General features: G+C 34.2%; 2 protein-coding genes and 1 pseudogene across 2 annotated transcripts; 1 reads left to right on the top strand and 2 right to left on the bottom strand.

Annotated features, from left to right (window-relative positions):
• Nucleotides 1-6,385: 6,385 nt before the first annotated feature.
• Nucleotides 6,386-7,321, bottom strand: LOC132170184 (uncharacterized). The gene is made up of 2 exons (XM_059581076.2): nt 7,052-7,321; nt 6,386-6,943 (listed from the first exon to the last, which is right to left on the bottom strand). Exons 1-2 carry the CDS (start codon nt 7,319-7,321, stop codon nt 6,386-6,388), a joined length of 828 nt encoding a protein of 275 aa, XP_059437059.2.
• A 7,633-nt stretch (nt 7,322-14,954) lies between these two features.
• LOC148587439 (uncharacterized) lies at nt 14,955-16,683 on the bottom strand. The gene is made up of 3 exons (XM_088512604.1): nt 16,331-16,683; nt 15,398-15,856; nt 14,955-15,225 (listed from the first exon to the last, which is right to left on the bottom strand). The coding sequence occupies exons 1-3, from the start codon at nt 16,681-16,683 to the stop codon at nt 14,955-14,957; spliced, it is 1,083 nt and encodes a 360-aa protein (XP_088368730.1).
• A 4,405-nt stretch (nt 16,684-21,088) lies between these two features.
• LOC132170192 (F-box protein At3g07870-like) lies at nt 21,089-22,347 on the top strand (annotated as a pseudogene).
• Nucleotides 22,348-23,511: the final 1,164 nt, after the last annotated feature.

The raw sequence follows: 23,511 nt of genomic DNA, 5'->3' as shown, positions 1-23,511 counted from the left end.
AGTATTAGTTTGCCTTTTTTTTTTGTTAACAATGACTCATCGGAAGATGCATTGGTACTGTCATGTCAGCATAGTAGGATAAAGAAGTGATTTCTAGCATTACTCGTGAAAAATGGGCACTCGTGAGCTCTTTCATGAGGCATTCTCGTCTCGGAATGAGCACATTCTCTTTTCATTTTGATTTCCCCTATAACATTGAGCAAAGCTATTGCCTACATCCGATCGGTATCCAAGCATTCCCGGTGGTTCAGAGTATGTTCATCAGCACATGGATTATCCTCTCCACCATTGTTATTGCTGTCTCTTATACCTTCGAGCCTCTGTATTGGTGACATTTTCTATAAAAAGCAGTCATCTCGAACCCTTAATATTTTCTATTGAACCTATCTTGGTTATGTTACAGTAGCCTTTATGGAATTGAATGATCTTGAGGAATTGAGAAAATTCCTTACCTCCATAAGTATGCAAGACAACCAAAGTTTCTCAGCTTTTCTATACTGCATTACACCACACAGGAAAGGAAACAAATTCCAAATCTCAGTAAAACTCCTATCATTCCCAACCTTAAACAAAATGAATTGTCTAGCAATGTCAGGCAACTTCAAGAGTTTCCTCCAACTCCAATAGCACACTTGAGGGATTTTCAATTGCCAAAAGCTCTTGCCTTTTAGCGAGTACTCTTTCACCCATGCAACCCACAAAGAGATAGCCCTTGCAAAAAGATTCCAAATGTGCCTCAACATGGAAGCCTTGTTCCAATCCTCCAATCTTTTAATTCCCAAACCTCCCTCCTTCTTAGGTACACATATCAAGCTCCAACTTCCTTTCTGTAGAGTTGGCATCCCTGACCAAAGGAATCTGTTGAACTTTTGCTCCAAAAGTCTGATAATCTGTTTAGGGAGGATAAAAATAAATAACCTGCCATCAAAAGTTAATTTCTTGGACAACCAAGAGTTGATGTTTGCTGAAACTTTCTCAAGGAAAACACCATAGTCCACTACTGACAATTTTTTCGATATTAGAGGGACCCCGAGGTAGTGCACAGGAAGATTTGCCTCCTTCATTTGAAGACAATCAAGCATAAGTTCCTTCTCGGTAGCAAACAGACCAGAATAGAACACAACTCTTACTCGGGTTAGCCTTCAAACCCGAAATATCAGCAAATTAAGCCAAAACAACCTTGATTGCTTGAGCAGATTTCACCGTTGTAGCAGCGAAGATTAATTTTGCATGTTTTTCATGGAGGATAAGTTATGCAGCTTTCTTATAACGAAATGACGAAATCATCAAAACTGAGCCAGGTTTTGGTTTGCACCACACCAAATCATAACAAATTTGAAATTAGTGTCTATCAATTTTTGTGCTAGGAAGTTGTTTCCAAATTCTATTTATTGGCTTATCCAAAGGCTAAACTATAGGCTTATGGATTACTCAACTATGATTAGTAACTGTTAAATGCTATAGAGCTCATTGATAACTCAAGGAGATCGAACTTGTGTTTCAAAACAGATTGCACCTCAATTTCTGAGATTAGGGTGGACCCCAGCTATATATTCTTGTGAGGAAATTATTCACAAGAACTATGTTACTGTGGACTAAAGTAGACTCTCGAAAACCAATGCCTACAATAGATTGACTATCATCCATAGAAAAACATGCCAAATCAAACAAAATCAAAGGGGCTTGAAATATCACAGAATCTAAAGATCAATTTAAGCTGAGAATGTGAGAGAGTGTAAGAGAGACGGCAATCATCCGTTTAGAAAAACTTAAGAGTAGGTATTCAATCCCCATCTCTTCTTCTGATAAAAAAAAAAATGAAGAATATACATGGATTTACAAAATTGTCACTGCTTGTTTATGTATTACTAGCTTAGAGCCCGCGCTGCGCGCCGGGTTTTTTTTTATTTTGTAATTTACTCAAAAAGTCTTTAAAAGATTATCAACAACAATTTTTATTTTTTTCTCTTAATTAACTAATTAGCTACCAAAAATGACAAATGTTCATAAGATCCTTTTAGATCATAGTTTTACTCAATACATATCTAATAAATTTAAAAATTCATAAATTTTAGTTTTTATAAACTGAAACATATTAAATATTTGTTCCCATATATGTAGCTTAAAACGAAATATAAAGGAAAAAAAATCAAAATAAAAAAAATAGATTAATCAATTATATAAAATGATTGATTAATCATTATATTCCAACAATGACACCACTTTTCCTCCACTACACAATCCATTATGGTAAACTTTTGTCTTTCAGGAGTTGAACTTTCTCCTCATAAACAATTTTTTTTAAAAAAATTTCTATTACACTGACAAAAATAAAGAAGTGTTCTAAAATATATGAGTATATTGATATTTGATTACAGTTATGTTTACTAATTTTGTAAACAAAAGAATGTTGATAGTTTAATTTTTCTTTTTAAAAATGAAAGAGATAAAAAACACTGGCAGGAATATTGACATAATCTAATTATACATCGTACCAAAAATAATGATAAGAAACTTTTTCACTATCATTTCCCTTAATTCAACGTGAAATTTACAAAAGAAAACTAATCAATTTGAATAAATAATATATAAATTAGTATAAAATTTAAGGGAAAAAAATGGAAGAACATAACCATTTTTTTTTTTTTTTAACAACCATCCTTCACATATATAAAGTAAATGAAACTAATTTTAAGACATACAGGAAAACAAAGACGAAAAAATCTACACAATGAACACTGACATAATCTTAAAAAACATCATACACCGTACCAAAAATAATGATAGGAAATTCTTTCACTATCATTTCCTAATTCAATGTGAAATTTACAAAAGAAAAATATTCAATTTGAATAAATAATATATAAATTAGTAGAAAATTTAAGGGATAACAATGGAAGAACATAAATACATTAAATAAAGATAAAATAAAAAACTAAAAATAAAATTTTAAAATAATTGAAAGAATTGTCTTTTTCTACTGTATACGTTTCTCAATTCCAATGAAACCTTAAAAACCAATGTCACCCATTAATTAAGCATGTAAACAGATAAAAATAAATAAATAAATCACTCAATGAACAACAACATGTACAAACTAAAAAATTATCAACAAAAAATAACGATAAGAAACTCTCTCTCATTATTATTTCTTGAGTTCAATGTAAAATTTACCGAAGAAAATAATCATTTGAATAAAAAATAATATATAAATTAGAAAAAAAAAATAAGGGACAAAAAAAAATGAAAATACTAATTGAAAATAACTATTCTAGATAATTAAAAATTAAAAAAATTGTAGTATAATTTTTCATTAAGAAACAACGATTGGAAAATTGAAAAGAACTGTTCTAGAAAATATATATATATATATATATATATATATATATATATATATATAAAAGAACTGCAGTATAATTTTTCATTGAGAAACTGCAATGCAAATCTCTCTCTCTCTCTCTCTCTTGTCTTTTTCTGAATTGATTGTGAAATTTACAAAGGATCATTGAGATATAAATAGAAAGTAAGAGAAGAAAAAAAAAAATTAGAAAAAATATAAGGGACAAAAACAAAAATGGAAGAACATAAGCACCGAAAATAAAGATAAAAAAAAAACGAATAAAATGAAAATACTAATATAATTGAAAATAACTATTCTCTTCATTGAGAATAGTATAATTTTTCATTGAGAAACAACGATTAGAAAATGGAAAAGAATTGTTCCTGCAAAAAATTAAAATAAAGAAAAGAAATCATTGAGAAACAACGATTAGAAACTCTCTCTACCTCTCTCTTGTAGTCTGGTCTTTTTCCTGATTTGAGTGTGAAATTGACAAAGGAACATTGAGATATAAATTGAAAGCAAGAGAAGAGAAAAAGAAAAATAAACAGAGAGAGAAAGAGAGAATTTGGGAACCTTTTGTTTTCTTCATTAAGACAATTAAATATATTACAAATAAAACTCATACATTTTAATTGTCTCATATTGAGATATAAACATAAAGTAAGAGAAGATAAAAAGAAAATTAAATAAAGAGAGAGAAATAGAGAATTTGAAAACCTTTTGTTTTCTTCATTAATTAAGACAATTCACTGCATTACAAATAAAAAATCAAAAAATCGGTTCAAACATAAATTATGGGAGAGAGAAAGATTTAAGATATTTAAGTAGAGATAGAGGGAGAGAGAGAGACCTACGGATTTATGGGAGAGAGAGTTAAGACAAAAAAAAAAAAGTTCAGGACACGTGTTGCAATTCTACGCTCTCTCTGAGCCAAAACTCGGCTTTTATATATGATGATGATGAATATATAAAATAATATATCTCACATTGAGATATAAATATAAAGCAAGAGAAGATAAAAAGAAAATTAAATAAAGAGAGAAATAGAGAATTTGAAAACCTTTTGTTTTCTTCATTAAGACAATTCAATGCATTACAAATAAAAAATCAAAAAATCGATTCAAACATAAATTATGGGAGAGAGAGAGAGAGAGATTTAAGACATTTAAGTGGAGATAGAGGGAAAGAGAGAGACCTACGGATTTATGGGAGAGAGAGTTAAGACAAAAAAAAAAATGGAGTTAGGAGGACACGTGTCGCAATTCTAAGCACTCCCTACGCCAAAATCCGGCTTTTATGGGAGAGTGAGAGTTAGCACAATTAATTAAAAAATTAAAACTCATACATTTTAATTGTCTCATATTGAGATATAAACATAAAGCAAGAGAAGATAAAAAGAAAATTAAATAAAGAGAGAGAAATAGAGAATTTAAAAACCTTTTGTTTTCTTCATTAAGACAATTCAATGGATTACAAATAAAAAATCAAAAAATCGATTCAAACATAAATTATGGGAGAGAGAAAGATCTAAGACATTTAAGTAGAGATAGAGGAAGAGAGAGAGAGAGACCTACGGATTTATGGGAGAGAGAGTTAAGATACCAAAAAAAAAAGTTCAGGACACGTGTCGCAATTCTACGCTCTCTCTGAGCCAAAACTCGGCTTTTATATATGATGATGATGAATATATAAAATAATATATCTCACATTGAGATATAAATATAAAGCAAGAGAAGATAAAAAGAAAATTAAATAAAGAGAGAGAAATAGAGAATTTGAAAACATTTTGTTTTCTTCATTAAGACAATTCAATGCATTACAAATAAAAAATAAAAAAATTGATTCAAACATAAATTATGGGAGAGAGAGAGAAAGAGAGATTTAATACATTTAAGTGGAGATAGAGGGAGAGAGAGAGAGAGACCTACGGATTTATGGGAGAGAGAGTTAAGACAAAAAAAAAAATTGGAGTTATGAGGACACGTGCCGCAATTCTAAGCACTCCCTACGTCGAAACTCGGCTTTTATGGGAGAGTGAGAGTTAGCACAATTAATTAAAAAAAAATGAATTCAGATATAAAGGCCCCATTTGCCAACAGTGCGGAATGGCACTGTAGCTGGAACGGTACTATTCCAGCTACAGTGCCATTCTTTAAAAAATGGTTTTTTTTTTTCTTAAAAAAAAAAAAAAACGGAGAAAGAGATCGGGGGTGGCTGGAGCCACCCCCATGGCTGGTATGGGGGTGGTTCGAACCACCCCCATGGCCAAGGGGGTGGTCCGGCCACCCCCATGGCCAAGGGGGTGGCCGGACCCCCTTGGCCAAAAAAAAAAAAAAAAATGGGGACCGGGTGCATTTGAGGGTGCCCCCCCCTCCCCCCCCCCTTTTTTTTTTTTTTTTTTGGCCTTTTGGGGGTGGCCGGACCACCCCCTTGACCATTTGTGTTTCAACCGTTTTTTGTCTTTCTCTCTCTCTCCTTCGGGAATGCTTAGAATTGCGACACGTGTCCTCCTAACTCCATCTCGCACGTACGTCTCTCTCTCTCTCTCTCTCTCCCTCTATCTCTACTTAAATGTCTTAAACTAATTCTATGGTTTAAGACATTTAATTAGTTGTGCTAACTCTCACTCTCCCATAATTTGTATTTCAACCGTTTTTTGTCTCTCTATCTCCCTCTATCTCTTCCTAAATGTCTTAAACTAATTCTGTGGTTTAAGACAATTAATTGTGCTAACTCTTACTCTCCCATAATTTGTGTTTCAATCATTTTTTTTTAATTAATTGTGCTAACTCTTTCCCATAATTTGTGTTTCAACCGTTTTTTGTCTCTCTCTCTCTCTCTCTCTCTCTCTCTCTATCTTCACTTAATTGTCTTAAATCTCTCTCCCACAATTTTATACTTGAATTATTTTTTTTTAATTAATTGTGCTAACTCTCACTCTCCCATAATCTTTTTCTCTCCCATAATTTATGTTTCAACCGTTCTTTTTTTTTTTTTTGAAGAAGAAGAATAGACTTTTTATTGAAACTCATAAAGAGCAAATCAAGAAAGGGGAAGTGGGGTCTCCTCCTTCCTAATAATACCATCAATACACGATGGAATACAATGCCACCAATGCTTATCAGCGACATGGGTACAAGCTTCTTTTGCTAGATTATGGGCCGCACAGTTTGCTCCCCTAGAAACATGAACAAAGCTTGATAAATTGAACTCTCCCAGCAACCGCTTCACATCCTCCACAAAATGCCCATAGTTACTCTCGCATATTCCCCTGGAGTTTATTGCATTCACAATCATTAAAGCATCTCCCTCAAATATAACATTCGAATAGCCCATCTCTGTTGCAAAAATCACAGCATGTAGTGCAGCTAGAGCTTCTGCAGTAGTAGGCTCCACTTCGATAATCTTCTTGATCCCACAAGCCATTAAGAATCTGCCTTCTGCATCCCTGGCTAGGACACCCAGCCCCACACAGCATCTTCGTTGGTCTAATGCAGCATCCCAGTTCACTTTAATCGAGCTTACCGGGGGAGGCTGCCACCGAATCACTTGTGGGTGGTGTATAGAAATTTCCGACCCCTCTGGTTGAGCCGTAGCTCTCTAAAAGTGTTCTAATTCAGCAGTAGCTTTCTCAAATAATTGCCGAGGAGAAAGAAAAGTACCCTCATGAACTACTTTATTGCGTCTCATCCAGATGCATCTGGCTACCACTGCAAAAAGCTCCAACTCTTGTTGCTCATATCTATCAATCAGGTCTTCAAACAAATGTATGAAATGGCCATTACCACAAATACTCTTCTGTACCGTAATGGGCCCACAACTCCAGACATCCGACGCTGAGGGGCAAGACCAAAGAATATGCTCCGTGCTCTCTTCCTCTAGATGGCAGATTGGACATGAAGGAGAATCAAGCACTTTCTTCTTGCACAGATTGGATTTAGTTGGCAACATATTGTGGCATGCTCTCCATATAAACATCTTCACAGTGAACCGTTTTTTTTTTAATATAATTTTATGTTTGAACCTTTTCTTTTCTCTCTCTAAACTAATTATTTGGTTTAAGTGTCTTAACTATTTCTCTCTCCCATAATTTTGTCTCTCTCTCTCTCCCTCTATCTCCACTTAAATGTCTTAAATCTCTCTCCCATAATTTTATATCTGAATTCGTTTTTTTCTCTCATAATTTGTGTTTCAATCATTTTTTTTTAATTAATTGTGCTAAATCTCTCCCATAATTTGTGTTTTAACCGTTTTTTCTCTCTCTCTCTCTCTCTCTCCCTCTATCTCCACTTAATTGTCTTAGATCTCTCTCCCATAATTTTATATCTGAATTCATTTTTTTTTTTTAATTAATTGTGCTAATTCTCACTCTCCCATAATCTCTCTCTCTCCCATAATTTATGTTTCAACCGTTTTTTTTTTAATATAATTTTATGTTTGAACCTTTTCTTTTCTCTCTCTAAACTAATTATTTGGTTTAAGTGTCTTAACTATTTCTCTCTCCCATAATTTTGTCTCTCTCTCTCTCTCTCTCCTTCTATCTCCACTTAAATGTCTTAAAAAGCTCCAACTCTTGTTGCTCATATCTATCAATCAGGTCTTCAAACAAATGTATGAAATGGCCATTACCACAAACACTCTTCTGTACCTTAATGGGCCCACAACTCCACACATCCGACGCTAAGGGGCAGGACCAAAGAATATGCTCCGTGCTCTCTTCCTCTAGATGGCATATTGGACATGAAGGAGAATCAAGCACTTTCTTCTTGCACAGATTGGATTTAGTTGGCAACATATTGTGGCATGCTCTCCATATAAACATCTTCACAGTGAACCGTTTTTTTTTTTTAATATAATTTTATGTTTGAACCTTTTCTTTTCTCTCTCTAAACTAATTATTTGGTTTAAGTGTCTTAACTATTTCTCTCTCCCATAATTTTGTCTCTCTCTCTCTCCCTCTATCTCCACTTAAATGTCTTAAATCTCTCTCCCATAATTTTATATCTGAATTCGTTTTTTTCTCTCATAATTTGTGTTTCAATCATTTTTTTTAATTAATTGTGCTAAATCTCTCCCATAATTTGTGTTTTAACCGTTTTTTCTCTCTCTCTCTCTCTCTCTCTCCCTCTATCTCCACTTAATTGTCTTAGATCTCTCTCCCATAATTTTATATCTGAATTCATTTTTTTTTTTTTAATTAATTGTGCTAATTCTCACTCTCCCATAATCTCTCTCTCTCCCATAATTTATGTTTCAACCGTTTTTTTTTTAATATAATTTTATGTTTGAACCTTTTCTTTTCTCTCTCTAAACTAATTATTTGGTTTAAGTGTCTTAACTATTTCTCTCTCCCATAATTTTGTCTCTCTCTCTCTCTCTCCTTCTATCTCCACTTAAATGTCTTAAAAAGCTCCAACTCTTGTTGCTCATATCTATCAATCAGGTCTTCAAACAAATGTATGAAATGGCCATTACCACAAATACTCTTCTGTACCTTAATGGGCCCACAACTCCACACATCCGACGCTAAGGGGCAGGACCAAAGAATATGCTCTGTGCTCTCTTCCTCTAGATGGCATATTGGACATGAAGGAGAATCAAGCACTTTCTTCTTGCACAGATTGGATTTAGTTGGCAACATATTGTGGCATGCTCTCCATATAAACATCTTCACAGTGAACCGTTTTTTTTTTTAATATAATTTTATGTTTGAACCTTTTCTTTTCTCTCTCTAAACTAATTATTTGGTTTAAGTGTCTTAATTATTTCTCTCTCCCATAATTTTGTCTCTCTCTCTCTCCCTCTATCTCCACTTAAATGTCTTAAATCTCTCTCCCATAATTTTATATCTGAATTCGTTTTTTTCTCTCATAATTTGTGTTTCAATCATTTTTTTTTAATTAATTGTGCTAAATCTCTCCCATAATTTGTGTTTTAACCCTTTTCTCTCTCTCTCTCTCTCTCTCTCCCTCTATCTCCACTTAATTGTCTTAGATCTCTCTCCCATAATTTTATATCTGAATTCATTTTTTTTTTTAATTAATTGTGCTAATTCTCACTCTCCCATAATCTCTTTCTCTCCCATAATTTATGTTTCAACCGTTTTTTTTTAATATAATTTTATGTTTGAACCTTTTCTTTTCTCTCTCTAAACTAATTATATGGTTTAAGTGTCTTAACTATTTCTCTCTCCCATAATTTTGTCTCTCTCTCTCTTTCTCCTTCTATCTCCACTTAAATGTCTTAATTCTCTCTCCCATAATTTTATATCTGAATTCATTTTTTTTTAATTAATTGTGCTAACTCTCACTCTCCCATAAAAGTCGAGTTTTGATGTAGGGAGTGCTTAGAATTGTGACACGTGTCCTCCTAACTCCATTTTTTTTTTTTGGTCTTAACTCTCTCTCCCATAAATCCGTAGGTCTCTCCCTCTCGCATAATTTATGTTTGAACTGATTTTTTTTTATTATTATTTGTAATGCATTGAATTATCTTAATGAAGAAAACAAAAAGTTTTCAAATTCTCTATTTCTCCCTCTTTATTTAATTTTCTTTTTATTTTCTCGTGTTTTATGTTTATATCTCAATGTGAGATATATTATCATATATATTCATCATCATATATAAAAGCCGAGTTTTGGCTCAGAAAGAGCGTAGAATTGCGACACGTGTCCTGAACCTTTTTTTTATATTTTTTTTTGTCTTAACTCTCTCTCCCATAAATCCGTAGGTTTCTCTCTCTCCCCCTATCTCCACTTAAATGTCTTAAATCTTTCTCTCTCCCATAATTTATGTTTGAACCGATTTTTTGATTTTTTATTTGTAATGCATTGAATTGTCTTAATGAAGAAAATAAAAGGTTTTCAAATTCTCTATTTCTCTCTCTTTATTTAATTTTCTTTTTATCTTCTCTTGCTTTATATTTATATCTCAATATGAGGAAATTAAAATGTATGAGTTTTATTTGTAATATATTTAATTGTCTTAATGAAGAAAACAAAAGGTTCTCAAATTCTCTCTTTCTCTCTGTTTATTTTCTTTTTCTCTTCTCTTGCTTTCTATTTATATCTCAATGTTCCTCTGTCAATTTCACACTCAAATCAAGAAAAAGACAAGACAACAAGAGAGAGGTAGAGAGAGTTTCAAATCGTTGTTTCTCAATGATTTGTTTTCTTTATTTTATTTTTTTGCAAGAACAATTCTTTTCAATTTTCCAATTGTTGTTTCTCAATGAAAAATTATACTATTCTCAATGAAGAGTAGAATAGTTATTTTCAATTATATTAGTATTTTCATTTTATTTGTTTTTTTTTTTTATCTTTATTTTCGGTGCTTATGTTCTTCCATTTTTGTTTTTGTCCCTTGTATCTTTTTCTAATTTTTTTTTTCTTCTCTTACTTTCTATTTATATCTCAATGTTCATTTGTAAATTTCACAATCAATTCAGAAAAAGACAAGAGAGAGAGAGAGATTTGCATTGCTGTTTCTCAATAAAAAATTATACTACAGTTTTTTTTATATATATATATATATATATATATATATATATATATATATATATATTTCTAGAACAGTTCTTTTCAATTTTCCAATCGTTGTTTCTCAATGAAAAGTTATACTACAGTTTTTTTTTTTTTAATTATTATTTTATTTCATCTAGAATAGTTATTTTCAATTAGTATTTTCATTTTTTTTTCCTTTTTTTTTATCTTTATTTCCGATGCTTATGTTCTTCCATTTTTTTTCTTCTAATTTATATATTATTTTTATTCAAATGATTACTTTTCTTTGGTAAATTTTACATTGAACTCAAGAAATAATAATGAGAGAGTTTCTTATTGTTATTTTTTGTTGATAATTTTTTAGTTTGTACATGTTGTTGTTCATTGAGTAATTTAATTTTTTTTATCTGTTTACATGCTTAATTAATGGATGACATTGGTTTTTAAGGTTTCATTGGAATCGGGAAACGTATACAGTAGAAAAAGGCAATTCTTTCAATTATATTAAAATTTTCTTTTTAGTTTTTTATTTTATCTTTATTTAATGTATTTTTGTTCTTCCATTGTTATCCCTTAAATTTTCTACTAATTTATATATTATTTATTCAAATTGAATATATATATATATATATATATATATATATATATATATATAAGCCGAGTTTTGACGTAGGAAATGCTTATAATTGCGACACGTGTCCTCCTAACTCCATCTCCCACGTCTCTCTCTCTCTCTCTCCCTTTATCTCAACTTAAATGTCTAAAACTTATTCTATGGTTTAAGACATTTAATTAATTGTGCTAACTCTCACTCTCACATAATTTGTGTTTCAACCGTTTTTTGTCGCTCTCTCTCTCTCCCTCTATCTCCACTTAAATGTCTTAAACTAATTCTATGGTTTAAGACAATTAATTGCGCTAACTCTTACTCTCCCATAATTTGTGTTTCAATCGTTTTTTTTTTTTAATTAATTGTGCTAACTCTCTCCCATAATTTGTGTTTCAACCGTTTTTTGTCCCTCTCTCTCTGTCTCTCTCTCCACTTAATTGTCTTAAATCTTTCTCCCATAATTTTATATTTTAATTTTTTTTTTTTAATTAATTGTGCTAACTCTCACTCTCCCATAATCTCTCTCTCTCTCTCTCTCATAATTTATGTTTCAACCATTTTTTTTTAATATAATTTTATGTTTGAACCTTTTTTTTTCTCTCTTTAAACTAATTATATGGTTTAAATGTCTTAACTATTTCTCTCTCCCATAATTTTGTCTCTCTTTCTCTTTCCCTCTATCTCCACTTAAATGTCTTAAATCTTTCTCCCATAATTTTGGTCCCGTTTGCCAACAGTGCGGAACGGCACTGTAGCAGGAACGGTACTATTCCAGCTACAGTGTCATTCTTTAAAAAATGGTTTTTTTTTTCTTTAAAAAAAAAGAAAATGAAAAATATTAAAAAAAAAAAAAAAAAACACCCAGCCCAAAACGGTGGGAGCCACCCCCGATCTCTGTCTCCGTTTTTTTTTTTTTTTTTTAAGAAAAAATAAAAATAATAATTTTAATGCTCAAAACGACACCGTTTTGGGCTAGGGGTGTTTTTATGTTTTTATGTTTTTTAATATTTTTCATTTTCGTTTTTTTTTTTTAAGAAAAAAAAAACCATTTTTTAAAGAATGGCACTGTAGCTGGAACAGTACCGTTCCAACTACAGTGCCGTTCCGCACTGTTGGCAAACGGGGCCAAAATTATGGGAGAAAGATTTTAAGACATTTAAGTGGAGATAGAGGGAGAGAGAGAGAGACAAAATTATGGGAGAGAGAAATAGTTAAGACACTTAAACCATATAATTAGTTTAGAAAGAGAAAAGAAAAGGTTCAAACATAAAATTATATTAAAAAAAAAAAACGGTTGAAACATAAATTATGGGAGAGAGAGAGATTATGGGAGAGTGAGAGTTAGCACAATTAATTTAAAAAAAGAAAAGAAAAAGGAATTCAGATATAAAATTATGGGAGAGAGATTTAAGACAATTAAGTGGAGAGAGAGAGAGAGAGAGAGAGAGAGAAAAAACGGTTGAAACACAAATTATGGGAGAGAGTTAGCACAATTAATTAAAAAAAAAAAAAAACGATTGAAACACAAATTCTGGGAGAGTGAGAGTTAGCACAATTAATTGTCTTAAATCATAGAATTAGTTTAAGACATTTAAGTGGAGATAAAGGGAGAGAGAGAGAGAGAGACAAAAAACGGTTGAAATACAAATTATGGGAGAGTGAGAGTTTGCACAATTAATTAAATGTCTTAAACCAAAGAATTAGTTTAAGACATTTAAGTTGAGATAAAGGGAGAGAGAGAGAGAGAGAGAGAGAGAGAGAGAGACGTGGGAGATGGAGTTAAGAGGACACGTGTCGCAATTATAAGCATTCCCTACGTCAAAACTCGGTGAACCACCCAAACCACCTGGGGGTGGCCGCAAGCCACTCCAAGGGTGGGCAAACCGCCCCTGGGGTGGCTTACGGCCACCCATAGGGGTTGGAGGGGTGGCACCCTTCAATTTTTTTTTTTTTAAAAAAAATTAATTAATTTTTAAAATTAATTTAATAAAAAATTATTATTTTAATCAGGTAAAACAGAGAGTTTTGAGTAGCCCTAATAGGTGTTAAAAAATTTTAATGGTAGGGAGTTTCTTGTAGTTTCGATTGACTCAGAGACTAAATTTCCGAAAAAAAATACCTAGAAAATTTTTAATGGAAGCGCGTTGACCTAAAGAGTTTATATCTAAATTCCCTTAATAATTACTTTCAACATGGCCTCATTTTTACTTTCATTATTGTACGGACCCTTTGAATTATTGTCCGGTAGGGATTTTTCTCACATATTTCTTGGGTCCGGACTATTTTCCTCCACAATTCTCTTTGTTCGCTTCACCAAACATATGAATGTTGTTCGCTATACAAATAATATATGTCATGTTGATGTTGAACATTTATCTTCGTTAGTGGTCGAAAATGGGAGTAAGTTTGAACTATTCAATTCTTTACACTCCCCTCCAATTGGCTGAGGATGACCTCCAAAATGAGGGACCACGGTCCACGTTATAAACGTTGGTCTTATAAGACAAAAAACAAATATGTGAAGGATGTTAAAAAAGGCCCTTTCATTCTTCACCTCTGCCCCACGTAGGCTGATCACTGCCCAATTAAGCCCTATGTGTTGTCAAATAAGTCCTTTCAAAATGCTTGTTGTTCACGGAATTAAATGCAAGATCTCAAAGAAGCAGAAAAGAGCATAATAAAAAATAGATCAATTATACATGACACTACGATTGAAGTGATTTGGCTTAACAAGTCTATATTTACTGGCGAAGACAATCCAGAGAAAATTCACTAACAAAAGATGAAGTACAAAAGAGTAAGGAGAAAACCACTCAAAGACCAAAGCCCCAATACACTCAAATCTCACTTTTACACAAAAGAGAACAAAAAAGAAAAAACCTCTCTTATTCTCCAAGTGCCTTATGGCACACCAAAATGAGAAAGCACTAATGAGATTGCACAATTAACCTAGTTGTGCAGTAGACAAGGCTTGCAAATATTTCTCCTCTCTTTTTCTTTGTCGTAAGTGGCACTGTACTGTCCCTCAAAGAGGACTGCTCCTTTTATAAGCTTATTAAGTCGGTTGTAGAGAAGCCAAACTTGGCTAGGAGTACGACAATGTACACCGAATCCCACTTGTATTAGGAGTCCAACACCAATATGGAATAGAAACTATAAGAGCACTAGCAGCATACTCCCTATAACCCCTTCTCCTCCCACTGTTTAGGAAAAATCTCAAAAAAAACCCACATCAGAAGCTCCAAATCTAACCAACATCAAATGACATCTACAGTGTTTCCTAATGCATTGAGAAACATTGTAGACTCCGTATGCATTATTAAATTATAAAACAACGTATTCTCTCTCCTCTCTCCTTCACATGTCCCAACAATTCTCTCACATCTCTCCTCTCTCATTGGTTGTAATGATAAAAAAAAAACAGCATTTAATTCATATAAAGAAAAATAAGGAAATCTATTGTGAAATGTTTTTTTTATAGGGAATTAAAAAAAAAAAACTACAAGCCAACATTACAGAGGATGTCAGAAGGCAAGTTCCACAATGAACACAACAAAAGGTCCTCCCTAGTTCTAGGAAAACCTCTTTTTACAGCAATTCTAGCCCTGATTTCCCAGAAAATCTGCTTCAGTAGCTGCTCTTCAGTTTTTGGAACACCATCATGTCTAAGTTCATTTCTAGTACGCCAAAGATTATAAACAACAGAACCAAGAACCAATTGACAAATCAAGCACTTAAGAGAGTTCTTTCCCCCACTTATTGCAGCCAAGCTGCACAAGTTCATCCCAAATCACAGGAGGCATATCAATTTTACAACGAATCATGCAATATTTCCAAACTCTCAAACTAAAGCTGCATTCAAAGAAAATATGATCACGAGTTTCTAGTTGAGAATGGCAGAAACAACACTGAACCTCACCCTTATAACCCCATTTGAGTAACCTCTCACCTGTAAGTAGCCTATCCTTCATAGCAAGCCACAAAATAAAAGCCTGCTTAGGAATAGCATGAGAAAACCAAACTAACTTCCACCAAATAACCTCTGCATTCTTCTTTCTAAGGGCTTCCCAAGTCTTTGCACTAACATAGACACCCTTTTTAGAAACAGTCCAAACTGGCTTATCACATTGGCCTAAACAAACTTCAGAAAGCCTAGCTTGAATATCAACTAGAGCTTCTGATCTTGCAGGTCTCCAAAACCAATCTCCATTGCAAATGACAGAAGACAGCTTAGCTTCAATATTACTTTGAGCATCATAAACAACCCTAAAGCCATATTGTTCAATCAAAACTCCTGCAGGATGCCACAAATCCAGCCACATATGAATGCCATCCCCATTCCCAACTTCAAACTTCAAGAACCTTTTAGCAGTAGATCTCAGCTTCAAAATTTTTCTCCAACTCCATGAACAATTCTAAGAAATACCTACACTCCAAAAACTCCTTCTTTTTAATAGATTTTCTCTAACCCCGGCAACCCAAATAGAACCAGACCTAGAAAAAATACTCCAGATATGCCTAAGCATAGAAGTTTGATTCCAAATTTCAAGCTTCTTTAAGCCCAAACTTCCCTCCTTCTTAGGAAAACAGAGATCAGACCAAGAAACCTTTACTTTAGCTACACCTTCTTCTTTCCCATTCCATAAAAACTTATTGAACTTTTGTTCAATAGCTCTAATAATCTTTTTAGGAAGAATGAAAATGCCCATCCAATACACTTGTAAATTGTAAAGAACAGAAGATAACAACTAGAGCCTATCTGCATAGGAAAGATTCTTAGAAAGCTAAGAATCTATATGGCCAGAAATTCTGCTAAGTAAAGCCCCACAGTCAGCTGCAGAAAGTCTGGACGAAATAAAAGGAACCCCAAGATACCTCACAAGGAAATGACCTTCCTTCATAATCAAATCATCCAATAGAATATGCCTCATTCTATCTGAAATTCCAGAACAATAAAGAGAACTCCTAGAAGGATTAGCTTTTAATCCAGACAGATTCTCAAACTCAATAAGAGCAGCCTTGATAACTTTAATAGAACTCAAACTAGCTTCTGAAAAAATCAAAAGATCATCTGCAAAACACAAATGAGTAAGCTTCATTCTCTCACATTTAGGATAGAATTTAAAACCAGCATTACCACCAGTATGTGCAGCCATAATCCGAGAGAAAACCTCCATAGCAAGGACAAACAAGTAAGGAGAAATAGGGTCACCCTGCCTCAACCCCATTTTACCTTCAAAATAGCCAACCAAAGTACCATTGATACAAACAAAAAATTTGGGAGAAGTAATACACACCCTGATCCAGCTCAAAAATCTATTAGGGAAACCAAAACAATGAAGGCAATGAAGCATAAATTCCCAATTCACCGAATCATAGGCCTTCATAAGGTCTATTTTCAAAGTACACCTAGGTTTCCCTTTTTCCTTATGATAACCCCTCACAAGTTCCTGAGCCAATAGAACATTCTCAGAAATATTCCTAGAAGGAATGAAAGCAAATTGGTTCATGCTCACCAAATCACCCAAAAAAGGCAACATCCTGTTAGACAAAATTTTAGTAATGCATTTATATATAACATTACAACAAGCAATAGGTCTAAAATCTCCCATGGCCGAAGGATTAACCTTTTTAGGAACCATGGAAAGAATAGTAGCATTCACTTCCTTAAGCAATAAACCAGAAGTAAAAAACCTTTAATAGCAGCCACTACCTCCTTACCCACAATAGACCAAGTAGACTTAAACAAATCTGCAGAAAAACCCATCAGGACCAGGGGCCTTATTGGCTTTCATATGAAACAAAGTATCTCTTATTTCATCTTCAGAAATCTCATTCTCCAAGGTAGCTGCATGTTCAGAGGAAATAGCAACAGAAATAAGCTGCCTAACTCTAGCTGCTTTTGCATCTGTGAATTGTAGTTGATATGTACCTAACAGATTCTTATAAAAGTCCTCAGCCACCCTTTTGATCTGATCAACATCATCCACTTTTGTGCCATTTTCATCCCACAGATAGTTAATAGTTTTCTTGGCATTTTGAACCTTAAGAGATTTATAGAAAAACTTATTATTCTGATCTCCCAAATTCAACCATTGATTCCTTGCCATCTGCTTTAAGAAAGATTACTCGGCTCTAGAAATAGAAACATAAGCATGAAGGCATTTCCTCTCCTTAAGTAGACTATCAGCATTACCAAAAGAAGCAAGAACATCATTTTGAGCTAAATCCAGATTCTCTCGAGCCTAAATAACTTTTTGCTTCAAATTCCCAAAACAAACCAGATTTTTCTCTTTTAACACAGCTTTCACAGACCTAAGCTTAACATACAATTGAAACATTGGGAATCCCTTAACCTGAATACTCCAACCCTCCTTAACCCAATCCAAGAACCCTTTATGCTCTAACCAATAGTTATAGAACTTAAAAGGTTTAGGGCCAAAATTTTTTAAAGTACCTACTGAAATAATGACAGGAGAATGATCAGAAATGCCCCCGGAAAGGAATTCCACAGCTGTATTCCCAAAAAGACTCATCCAATTCACATTAGCCAAAACTCTATCCAGTTTTCTTGCTACAAACCGAGGCTCCTCACTTTTATTAGTCTAAGTGTAAAAACACCCACTAAAATTTAGATCCAAAACTTCAATATCATTCAAACACTGACCAAATTCAACTTCATAAGAAGAGATCTTATCAGATCCCCACTTTTCAGCCAAGGAAAGAACCACATTAAAATCCCCACAAATCATCCAAGGATTAGTACTTACTTTTGCCTTCATAGAACACAAATTAGTCCAAAGATGCTTTTTATCCACCCCCTAGTTAACCCCATATACAAAAGAATGAAACCAACAGAAATTACTAGTAAGGGATTTAATAGAACAATTAATACTTTGCTCACTTTTATCCAAAACAGATACGTCATAATCAGAATTTTTCCAACAAATCCAGATTCTTCCCAAAAAATGTTTATCATAGTTAGAAACATAATCCCAATCTAGCACAATACAAGCCCTAACATTTTCAGCCTTATTTTCCTTCACTCTAGTCTCAATCAAACAAATAAGACTAATCTTATGTTTTTTAATCATATTCACAACCTCCTTCTGCTTAGAGGGGTGATTCAAACCCCTTATATTCCAAATTAGAAAATTCATAAAGTAGGAGAAAAACCTCTCATCAATACCTCATCCTCTTCACCCATTTTACCTTTCCCTTAAACTCTTGCACTCTTCTCCACCATAGCATATTCAATAACATTTTGAAGAGAAGAAAAAGCATCTACACCCCCCACCTCACCTGATTTAAAATTGCCATCAGCTCTAGCCAAAAGATGGAAAGAATTAGTCCAATGACTATTGCTATCCTTTATAGTAGCCTTTGAAACAATGGGGTTTTTTTAGCTCTAACCACATTCCATTTAGGCTTAACCACTTCTTTAGGAACAACATTCTTCACCTCAACAACCTTCTCCATCACAGAATCATCATGCAAATTCTGAACAGGCTCAGCTTTTTTTGGAAGCCACACCTGCTTCTCAACCTTAGAACAAGTATGAGAGAGATGACCAAATGACTTACACCTCTTGCATTTAACAGGAAGCCAAGGATATTCAATGCCAACTACAACCCTTCCCCCATCAACACCAACAATTTCAATCTCCTTAGGAAAACTAGAATCCATATCCACTTCAACTGCTCCTCAGTGACAGAATCAACACAAATAGGTTTACCAACACCAATAGCCACATAACTCAAACATGTAGCATTCCAAAACTCAATAGGAAAATTATGTAATTTAATCCAAACAGGAACAGAAGATAAAGAAATTTTAAGAAGTTCCATACCAGGAATCCATTTCCGCAAGATCAAAGGTTTATTAGCCATATGTCAAACTTTTGCCTCCATCACCTCATCTCGTGTCTTCTCATCAGCAAATTTAAACAAATATAAGACATTCTCCAACAAATATACTTCAACCTTCCCATATTGAGCCCAAATACTTTCAACAGTATGTTTAACAATATAATAGGGGAGGGGCTTATCAAGAAACTGGCCAACCAGAGAAGAAGACCATTTTAAAATACCTTCCTCAATAGCTTCCTTAGGTGGCTTTACTACAACTCTACCATCTTCAAGAGAAGGAGCAAAATACTGCAATGTACCTATAGATTTCTCCTTATGAAACAACTGCCTCCAATCCTAAAATGCACTTTTCTGAGCAACCATATCAGAAGACTCAACACCAACATCACTCACTGATTTAACTTCAGGTAACCCAGAAGGAAACGCCACAGCCGTCTCTCGCAAAACAGAGACATCAAGCTTCTGGGCATCAAGCTTCGAAGCCTCCCCACCCTCACAAAGCTCTGTCAAATTATCCCAAATCTCTTCCTCATCACTCAGATTCACCTCACAATCCATAGATTGCGAAGCAACCTCCAAATTAGCTGAAACATCCTTCAACGAGCAAGAGACGCCGGAGCACCAGCACTGGAATCGGAGTCGTCGACAATGTGACGCGCCCACACGCGCTGGAGCAAGGAAGCGCGTAACAGACCAGGCGCAGAGAAAACGCAGAACCTAACTTCCTCTGAAATTTCGCTAGGAGCTTTGCCACGTCAGCAGAGCCCAAAAAAATCTCCTCATCAGGCCTATATATATATATACACACACACATATAGAGAGAGAGAGAGAGAGAGAGAGAGAGATAGGGAGAAAGAAAAGGAACCCGAACAAAGGTAGCTCCCATGGACTGCAACTCCTTGTGGAGCTCAACTTTGGAAGGAGTGGTTCGTGGGGTGATGGGAAGAGCATACACAAAAGTTGGATGGCCCAACAGCAAGCTGGCCTTGGCCAAGTGGCTCCCAACGTAGCCAGGTCCCCCAAATATCATAATCTTCCTCTTCTCATTCTCCATTCTTCTCCCCTCTTCTCTTCTTTAATTAGATCTTTTTCTATTAATACTATTGCCACTCCCCTCTCCCTCTAGATTGTGCTGTATTTATAATATTAATACATGTATCACCACTTATACTCTTTTTTTTTGTTTTTTGTTTTTTGTTTTGTTTTGTTTTGTTTTGTTTTTTAATGATATCTTCAGTCATCACAATTATTTGGTTTGAGACTTGAGTGCTATTGGGGTATTATTATGCAATTGCCACGTGAAAAATGAAAAAATGTTACTACTATTTTCGAAATAAAAGATTTGAAAATTATAATACATGCATCACCTACTTTTCTTTTTTAAATATCATCACAAATATTTGGTTTGAGTGCTGCTAGGGTACCTTATACTTTAAAAGAAATATTAGGGGTACCAAATTTTTTACCAATTAAGATAAATGTAACTAATACCAATGAACAAATTACACATCAGTTTAGTAATGCTTTCTTGATAAAAAATTTGGTACCCTTAAAATTTATCATAATTTCATTTAAAATGGCATTATCATGCATAGATGTCTTGTTAATACACCCTTCATTGGGTAAATATTGTAATTTTTTTTTCTTCCTTTATTTATTTATTTTTTTTTTTTTTGCAGGTTAAGGTGCTGATAGTGTATGACCCCCTAACCCCCATCCCTATTTTTTTCTCATGTTTTGCCCATCCATTGAAGGCCCGTTGGCCAAACCAATGGGCAACAAGATTGCAAGCTTATTAAGATTAGTGGAGGAGAGAGCATCATCCATGGAAGAGAAAAAGAAGCAAAAAGAGGCTCTAGTCCCCTACCTTCCTAAAGATTGCATCTCAAACATTCTCATTCGACTTCCTCTTGACTCTGTTCAAAGGTCAAGGTTTGTTTGTAAGCCATGGCATACCATAATTAATAGCCCCGTATTTGTTGATGCCCATCTATGTCGATCTGGAAGTGTTTTGATCTTTCTATCATTAATTGAAAGAGAAAGATTGTATGCTTTTCCTTCGGCGTCAATCGTACCAGAGAAACCAAATACCATTTCAGTTGAAGCTTTCTTTAGACAGAATGTGTCCATGTTTTTGGGCTGCCAAAAATGGACCCCACTTTGAAGTCTTATATCCAATACTTGGAAATTAAAGGTGGAAGAAGCAAAATTGTAGAATATAATGCAAGTTGCTTGGGAAATATTAGGGCTACTTGCAATGGTCTAATCTTGCTTGATAACAAACTGAAGAAAGGAGGACTAATAGTAATGAATCCTGTGACTAGGAAGTTGATTGCACTTAATTCCTTTGGGTACTTTATATCATCCTCATAAAGAATCTTATGGCTTTGCATTAAGCAATGTTACTGGTGAACATAAAGTGGCGCACCTGTTTTGAGATGAGTTGGGGTTTCTCAGTTGTGAGGTCTTAATTCTTGGTACAAGATAATGGAGAGAGGTGAATGGACCTTCTTTTGAAATCTTTATTTGGTTTGGTTACATGCCTGTTTCAGCAATTGGAGCTTTGCACTGGGTTCCTCATATTGATCGATCATAGTGATTACATAGTGTCTATGGATGTGGACAAGGAAAAGTTTCATATATATAGTACCCATGCCAAAAAGTAGTAGAACTCATGATCGGATTGTCGAGACGAGCGGTTTTTTATGTTTTGTCGCTCATGGGGAAGTGAACCAAATCAACATTTGGATCTTGGAGGGGTTGGGTGAATCTTGGACAAAGCAACATAGTATCACAATGGGTTGCGTATTGGATATGGTTCCACTTTTGAGCTTAAGAATTAAAAAAGATATGATTTTCAAGAGGGACGAAGACGAATGGTTTTATGCTTATGACTTCCAGCTCCAAGTGATGAGAAAAATTGAGATAGAAAAGGGTTTTGTGCCATTGTCAAGTTCACTTCTACCTCATGTCAATAGCCTTGTTTCTTGGAGCAGGGAGAGTCGCCAGGATGTGTGTGATTGATCTGTTCTTCAATTGGTACAAAACTAGCAAAGTGATGCCATGTACTCATGCATAGGTGGTTGGAATGTAGTCTACCAATCTATTGTAGCTAACTTGATGCATATATTACATATATATGGTAGTATCTTTCTTTTGCGCAACTGCTCCTTAATTTCTGCTTGATTCCAGTACCTTTTCTTTTTCCTCTCCAAACTATCTTCTTCATTGGCAGGAGTTATTGTTAGACATGTGACTTGAAATCAAGTTTGTAGTGGGCCCCATTGTCTTTTATTCCTCTCAGGTGTTGGAGACTCCTTTTATGAGTGGTATTCGGAAATCTTTTTGGAAGTTGGACTCTTGTGTTGACCGACTTAGTTATTGAAGTCCCATGTGGACTTGGTTTCCGTGATATACTTTGAAGAGGAGAAGATCTACTTGTAGTAGGATTCTTTAACCGACTTAGTGCTCTTATATAAAGGAGCAGCCCTTGAGTTTTTTGAAGTGTGCCAAAAACGTGAAGCACCAAAAGAGGGGAGAAAAACGTAAGTGCAATAGACACAACATAGGAGAGAATTTGAGAGGGATCAAAGTGTGTGCAAGGGTAGCAAGGGTGTTTTTCTTCTTAGTGGTTTTTGGGGGAGCCAAAAACGAGTGATTAGAAGAAAATGTGCTGCAAAGTGAGAGAAGAAAATAGAGATAAGCCGCCATCTGTTCCAGCAAAAGAAAAGTTTGTACATCTGTCTTTTGTATTCTATTTTAAGAATAATCTCTCTTGTGTGATAGTGAGATTTGGGTGTATTGGGGCTTTGGAATCTGAGTGATTTTCTTTCTACTATTTTTGTACTCCATTTTTTTATAGTGGATTTTCTTCGGGTCATCTTCGCCAGTGGATGTAGACTTGTTAAGCCGAACCACTTAAATTTTTGTGTCGTGTGTGATTGCTTATCTTTGTTATTCTGCATTCTTCTTATTTTTCGCATCTCACGGGTTTTGGGAAATATGATTAATTTCCTAACAACTGGTATCAAAGCTTTTGGTTCGAGTGAGAGCAATGGCAGGTAAAGAAGAAAATATGGGAATCGAGAAATTCGACGGCAAAGATTTTGGGTATTGGAAGGTACAAATTAAAGATATTCTTTATGGGAAGAATCTTCATCAACCTATTTTGGAAGAATAACCTGACGA

The sequence above is a fragment of the Corylus avellana genome, chromosome 2 (genome assembly GCF_965113065.1).
Source record: "Corylus avellana chromosome 2, dhCorAvel1.hap1.2, whole genome shotgun sequence".
In the NCBI taxonomy this organism is placed as follows: Eukaryota; Viridiplantae; Streptophyta; class Magnoliopsida; order Fagales; family Betulaceae; genus Corylus; species Corylus avellana.
Note: the sequence above shows the minus strand (reverse complement) of the source record. Positions and strands in the feature narration are given on the sequence as shown.